This window comes from Triticum aestivum, chromosome 6A, assembly GCF_018294505.1.
Source record: "Triticum aestivum cultivar Chinese Spring chromosome 6A, IWGSC CS RefSeq v2.1, whole genome shotgun sequence".
Classification (NCBI taxonomy): Eukaryota; Viridiplantae; Streptophyta; class Magnoliopsida; order Poales; family Poaceae; genus Triticum; species Triticum aestivum.
Window position 1 is genome coordinate 10,497,570 of NC_057809.1, and position 7,787 is coordinate 10,505,356.

At 39.8% G+C, this 7,787-nt stretch overlaps 1 protein-coding gene across 1 annotated transcript; it reads left to right on the forward strand.

The window, feature by feature from the left end:
• Positions 1–275: 275 nt before the first annotated feature.
• LOC123129286 (uncharacterized) lies at positions 276–4,239 on the forward strand. Its single transcript, XM_044549512.1, has 5 exons — positions 276–423; positions 962–1,486; positions 1,575–1,800; positions 2,770–3,097; positions 3,183–4,239. Exons 4-5 carry the CDS (start codon positions 2,773–2,775, stop codon positions 3,947–3,949), a joined length of 1,092 nt encoding a protein of 363 aa, XP_044405447.1. The 5' UTR covers positions 276–423; positions 962–1,486; positions 1,575–1,800; positions 2,770–2,772; the 3' UTR covers positions 3,950–4,239.
• The last annotated feature ends 3,548 nt before the right edge of the window (positions 4,240–7,787 follow it).

A 7,787-nucleotide genomic window follows, 5' to 3' on the forward strand; every position in this document is an offset into this window, starting at 1 on the left:
TCCAAATTGCTCAAAGTTTTGGGCGATTAAGGGGCTGTTTGGATGACTACCAATAGTTGCCTTACCAAAATATTGGTCACGCCCGACCCTTTTGGCCTCCACCTGGATGACGACCAATTTTGGCTCGCCCTAGCGCGCCCGCGCCCATTTTCGCCAAATCGCGGGCGAAACGGCGGCGCGGAAATCGGCAGCCAAAGAATTGGCAGCGCGCGAACTGGGCGCCGAGTATAAAAGGTAGGCAGCGAAATTTCCTCGTCGGTTCCTTCACTTTCCTCTTCTCATCCCAGGCAAACACACAGGAGCGAGTGGAGGGCAAGATCTGCAGCTATCGCCAAGGCCGCCGGATTCCTGCGACAATACGAGCTTCTCCGGCCGCCGCCGGCGTTGCTCTGTCTCTCGTTCTCATCTCTCAATCCACCCACGGTCAGCAGCTCAACTCCCCTTCAATCCCACCCCGATGCCCTTTTCTCTTGGCATGATTTGCTTCAATCCGACCTTTTTAATTGGTGATATGCTGCACGTACGTATATACTTGCCAGATCTAAGTACTTGACTGCCAAATCCATGCCCTTTGCCCCTGCTCCCAGTCTTAGATCTCCATATGCAGCATCCGTGAAGTTATAAGGCAGCCAAGACACTAGAAATTAGGACATGAGAAGGATAGTTGACACAGAGCTAGTTATGAGTCCATATGACCTCTGTTTTTAGAACATTGTTGTCCATAAATTTCTTAGGAGCCGGCTGGACATACATGCTTAACTGTTGATTGGGACTTATTATCTCTGTCTCTTATTTCTGATTCACAAATAGTCAAGCACATATCTGTATTTTTTGTTAATGATTTAGGTGGATCTTTTTATAAGTTACTCATCACTATTATTAGTTATAAGCAGCTCTGATTTTGTACAATGTAAATATGATTTAGATCATTCATATTAATGTACTTGTTATATTGACCCAGATGGACTTGGATCAGCAAAGATATTATTATCTCACCATGTTGTGGCGGAGAACTCTGTCTGTCATTGTTCTTCTCTTGGCTCTTTGGTATAGAGACAAAGATGGTAGAAAATTTAGAAGTGGAGGAAGAAAGTATGGTCCTCTAGTTGAGAGAGACATCTACAGGACTAGTGTCCTGGTTAGGCTAATTGACACATCCGATGCAATATGTATCAAGCAACTGCGGATGTCTCGAGCTGTGTTTTACAAGCTATGCATTAGGCTCAGGCAGAAAAAGTTGTTAATTGATACACTACATGTTTCAGTAGAGGAACAAGTAGCAATGTTCCTATACATGATCGGTCAGCATCACACAAATTCATCCGTTGGATTTTGGTTCTGGCGATCTAGTGAAACAGTGAGCAGATATTTCAATATTGTTCTTCGTGCGATGGGGGAGTTAGCTCGTGATCTCATTTACATTAGATCAACGGACACACACACAAAAATCACTAGCAGCCCGGACAGATTCTACCCGTATTTTGAGGTAACCCTTAGACCGTAGATTTATTACTGAATATACAAGATCGACCTAACCCAAGCTTGACGTGAACTCCCCTTTCTCATATTCATAGGGATGCATAGGGGCACTAGATGGCACTCATGTTAAGGCTTGTGTTCCTGCCCACATGGTCGACAAGTTTAGGGGCCGCAAGTCATACCCCTCCCAAAATGTGCTAGCAGTTGTTGACTTCGACCTTCGATTCACATATGTTCTAGCTGGTTGGGAGGGCTCTGCCCATGATTCTCTTGTGCTAAAAGATGCCCTCACACGTCCAGGGGGATTAAAAATACCCGAAGGTACATATACAACGTAACATACATGTTTGTCACTGTGTTGTGCCAACTTGACTTTAACTCATTGTTAATACAACATGGCTGTAGGGAAATATTTCTTGGCTGATGCTGGGTATGCTGCGAGGCCAGGGATATTACCTCCTTATCGTGGTGTGCGCTACCACCTAAATGAATTTGCTGGAGACCGTGACCCAACTACCCCAAAAGAATTGTTCAACCACCGCCATTCATCACTTAGGACCACAGTTGAACGGGCATTTGGGACTCTTAAGAGTTGCTTCAAGATTCTTACTCAAAGGCCCTTCATACCTTTGAAATCTCAGATTAAAGTGGTAGTTGCTTGTTGTGCTTTGCACAATTGGATATTAGAAAATGGTCCATATGATTATGTTGTGGATGAGGCGACATGGTATGACAATCTCCCTACGAGTACTGGGCGGGTTCGTGATCAAGAGGCTGACATATGTGAGTGGGCTGCCAAGCAAGATTTAATCGCTCAGCAAATGTGGACAGATAGAGAGAGTGCACGTGACAATGAGGCTGATGCTATCCCAGCTTAGTATCTTTGATGTATTTCCACGTGATGGAACATTTGAAGGATGTACTGTACCTTTGATGTATTTCCATGTGAGGGAACATTTGAAGGATGTACTGTACCTTTGATGTATTTCCATGTGAGGGAACATTTGAAGGATGTGATGTACCTTTGATGTATTTCCATGCGAGGGAAAAATTGAACGATGTAGTGTTTCTATTTTAATGACTTTGTGTAAATTATTGTATCCTCGTAATATTGTTTGACTTATTTCAATTTAATCTAGTCTCTCTGTCCTATTAAATAGGTTTAGTTCTGTCCTACTGTAAGTTGGATCTGTGATGTTTCATGTTCGTATGCTGACATTTTTTTGAGGGTTTTTGCTTCCAACTCACTTTCTTAATAACTAGTTGTTTGCAATGGTGACCTATCTGTAGGTCATGGGGAAGCATAAGCTCACTCTGAAGACCGAGGAGGACTCCAATCCTCGTGATAAGTACATAACCTGGACTGACGAGGCGACAAGGTTTATGCTTGAATGGTATATCGACCTTCGTAAGGACAAACCTGCAACTTTCAAGTTCAATAAACAACACCACTTGCAATGTGCTGATGCTCTAAATGGCAAGTTTTCGCTTGCTGTCACTCAAACCCAAGTGGATCGACACTATCATCAATGCAAGGAGAAGTGGGGCTGGGTGCGTCGTGCCATGGCCAATAGTGGAAATGGCCTTGACAGAACCACTTTCAATTCACACTTTCTGAGTCAGAAAAGCAAAGACTTAATGTAAGTTCTTAGTAGTTTTTTCTCTTATTTATATCATGATCTGATTTTAAAATGAGTGGATAGCTGCTATTGTCTATATATATATGTATGCTTCATATTCACTATCTCTTGTTGTGTTTTTTTATACCTGCAACTTCTCTCATGTTTTGTGTTCATTACATCATTATTTTACTCTTTTTACCTTACCTTGTGTGCAGAAAACTGCAGTCAATTATCTTACCAGACCCATTAGGTTCTTTCATCAATTGGAAGAGTTATTCTCGGATCAATCTCATGCTGATGGCTCACTCGCAGTTGACCAAACCACTGTCAATGTGGATGATGGTAGTGATGACAGCGAGGATGTGAGGGAACTTGAGGGAAATCTAATTCTAGCAGACAGTGATGAAGCTGACTCTGACACTATTGATCGTCGCAGTCCTAAAGTCGACTTGGATGGCAATCCATTAAACAAGAAGCGCAAGTGTGCATCATCATCACCTTCCAAGAAGCCAACCAAGGGCAAAGCAAACAAGAAGGGCAAGGTATCTAATGATGATATGGTAACCAGTATCAAGAAGCTAGCTGAATCCCTTGCATCCCCTATTGTGTCTGTGCAACCAATGCCACCTGTAGATCCTTATGCAAATCTTTGGAAGCGGATCAATGCCCTTACCATCCCAGCTAAGGATAAACTTGAGATTGTTGCCTATCTATCCAAGCCAGACCAAGATATCTTTCGTAGCTATCTTAACTATGCCGATGAAACAATTCTTCGAGAGTGGGTCATTAGCTACTTTGAGCCTCAGTTTCATGAAGGTGGCAATGATGGATCTGCGGCTGCTCACTGAATTGCCACATGGTTAGATAGAGTTTGTGGCAACCTTTTGTTTATATGGCTAGGAACGCTTTAACACGTAGTGGGAGCATGGATAACATCATCATGCATATTTTGTCTATATACAGCAAACTTGGGTGCATCATGTACTGTTTGTATGGAGTGCATTTGGTGCATGGCTGGCTGTTTATGTCCTAGATGGTATGGTAAAGGATGTGAACCTTATTCCGTCTATCATGTATCAGACAATATATGAGCTACTTAATCTATGAGTTTAATTATGTCATTCTGAAGTTCTGGAAATGCAGAGTTTGTGTGCGTATGTGTGTTGGTTAATTCAAAATTTTATTTTTTTGTAGCATGTGATATGTGATTGCTTGTTTACACACAAGTGTTCTTTTATTGGCTGGCATGCAATTTTCAAATTTTTAAACCAAACCAAACACATGCCAGTCAAATGTGCCAAATATTTGGCTTCAAACCAAATGACATCCAATGGTTTTGCCAAAAAAATGGCAAGTACTATTGGTATGCATTGTAATCTAAGGAAGTCATGCCGGGTAGTTATAGAAATGCATATTACTCTACACAGGTTATTTAAGAAAAGTAACTTGATGTACTAAAAAGTTAATTTGTTGTGATCTAATTATGGTAAATAAAATATGTCTATCTAATAAATAAGACCAGTAGGCATGCAACATATGACACAAATCTAAATTTGGCATTAAACAAAATGACGGTATAAAATGATATGAGATTCTATCCAACATGAAGCTGGTGAGTTTAAGCTGGAAAGCTTTTCTCTTCTTTTTTCCAAGAGCTAAGTTGAATTGAAAAACTTATCTAAGGTTGATGGAATGCTGGTATTGCTCAAAGAAATATATTTTTCTTTTTTTCTTTTTGATAAAACATGATTATTTTTATTTATCAAAAAATAAAAATGCCGACTAAACTAATCCATTTATTTAGTTGGAAGATATTTTTTTAAAATACATTTTTAACATGTGATTTTTTCAGAAATTTTAATCGTTGGGCGCTGGCCAAAAGACATGCATACAGTTAGAGTGCACCACGAATTGAAATCTAACACGACGTACATTTGGATCTCCCTCTCCCGTCAAATTTCAATATTAAGCTTATGCAACGTGCGAGAAAACACAAAACCTGCACCACGTGCCACTTTTTCTATCCAACTCCAACAAATGCCACTTTTCTGTATTTCAACACAAAACCATACTTTCTGTATTTTCTGTAAGAGTCCATACAGACGCGTCTACATCCATATTTTCTGTATTTCAATTGATCGAGGGGATTTTAGTTACAACGGAAGAAAACAATTGGCGCCTCACAAAAAAAAGGAAGAAAACAATTGGCATGTACTATATCTTACACCGTCGGTCCAGTTTTTTTTAACTGACCTCAGTCCAGATTTGTTGGAACCGTGAGCAAGGGAGAGGTGTACCCCGCAAAAAAACAAGATGTGCACAGCAGGCCAGTTCATTTATTAGCAAAGTAACTAAGTAGTAGTGTCATAGATGATTTCATTTATTAGCTCATAGACTCATTTTGCCTTGGGAAGAGTTATGTTACAGTAACATATTATATTACTCCCTCCGTCACGGTTTAGAAGGCGCGCTTGGAAATTCTTTAGGACCTAGGTGGTTATCTATTGAATATGAGATGGGCTAGAAAAATAGCATTCACGCTATGCATGCATATAGAAATAGTACGTAGGAGTCATAATTAGCTACTAGACATAAATGCAATGCGCCATAAACCTTATCTATTGTGAAAACGCACGCAAATTTAACTGTACCTTCTAAACTGTGACGGAGGAAATACCACAAGCACCTCTTTTCTCATTAAATACTTGCCACATAAGCAAAATTGTCTTAGAATGTGTTAAATTACTACCTAAGTTTCTTCCTTTCAAAGGCCCCAGCAATCACCTCTTTCAGGTCGGGCCTCTCTTTCCAATTAACTCCACCAATCGAGGCGTCCATTAATTCTTGGCCACACGCTAGTATGTTTTAGGATGCCGATGAATCGCTGGCCCACTGCAAATTCTGGCCCGGGAGGCATATTTCTCTGTCGCCGTACTATTTGCAAACTAATAAATCGGATACGTACGTTAATTTTAGTACCACCTTGTTAGCGGCTTCTTGGATAAAATCATCTAAGCGGGACAAAACTAAGAATACCACCTTGCTTTATTAGTAGGGGTATAGATATAGATATAGATATAGAAAAATAGAGGTATAGATATAGATATAGATATAGATATAGATATAGATATAGATATAAATATAGATATAGATATAGATATAGAGGTCTAGATATAGATTAGTGCATCGGTCTCCAAAGTAGTGGTGTCCGTGTAGGAGTATTGGTAGGAGTTCGACTACTAGTCCATGCACATGTCTTAGTAGGTTTACTGAACCGTACGTGTCAAGGTTGAGTATGTTTGAGTCATGGCTAGTACGTGTGTATATATATGTTCAGCCTAGAACTTGAGTTTTGAAAACGTGTGAGAAAAAGAAGAAAATAAACAAGAGAGATATACAAAGGGCACGGCAAGAGCCCTTGGCTATAAGTTTTTGTGTGCGCGTGTTCGTCGTGATTTTCTGTGATCGGTTCTGAGGGCGTACTTCCAACAATTGGTATCCGAGCAAGGTTTTAGTTTTGGAGTTGCGCTTGCCACGGGATGGCGACATACAGTGAAAAGAACCAAATAATATATGCATGCGTAAGTAATAGACAAAGCATGCCTGAGTCGAATAATAAAATATGTTGTGTGTGTGAGTGATTATGGCATGACAAAACAAAACTATGCTGTTACAATAATTGTAACGCTAGAAGCAACAAATCATACTGAGAACATAATCGATAACAATAGTTGTGTCAACTGTTAGAAGTTTATGCAAATTACATTGGCCCGGCCTGAGAAATGGAAGTCATGATGTGCTTGAGTAGAACATCTTGCTTATATATGCTAATTTTTTTTATCAAGGATTGTGTCCAAATACAAAATGATATATAAATATTTATAATTTATCTATACTAATATAAAAGGACCCAAATGGGCAGATCCAAACCATCTCAACCGTTAAATCATGTTATCTTGCGGTTCAAATCGCTCCAATGTTGAGCACCAAACACGTTTAACGCTCTAATTACTCACCACTGCCATTGGTTATAAACACATTTTGACTCAACGCTATCCCTTGAAATCTGTCATGTAATTAATATCCTACCATTCCCGCGAAAAAGTAATTGATATCTTACCAAATACCAACGTGTAACAGATATATCTTACCTAATATAACATGCAACTAATATCCTACCTAATATAAACGTGCATTGCATGTACGTTATTACTAGCAGCCATGAAAAATGTGTAGGTCACCCAGGTAGCTAGTTTTGAAAAACACGAGATAGTATAAAAACAGATAACACACAAAGTAGCCTAGATGGACATGATGTGACTATGAGCTGTAAGCACAATGGGTTGTGAAACATGTTATTTGGCCAAGGAACCATGTTCTTCACAATGTACAATCACGTATCAACCAAAAATCATCAAGTCATAATTTGGTAAGGAGCCCTCACTAATTCAACGGTCAGCGGATGAAGTACTAGCTAGTACATCGCTGCCTTGCCATACTCCAGCGTATATGGAGTACTGCAAATAATTGTACATCCTAGAAAGACTTTTTGAGACAAGTTCACATGTGCTATGAAATAGCCCATTTGTATAGGTACTTTAAGTTTTAGGTCTATTGACGGTCTAATCAGAAATAGGCAAAGACCTTTGTGCCCCTTCTGAATTGAAGCTCTTTAGATTGGGTGGG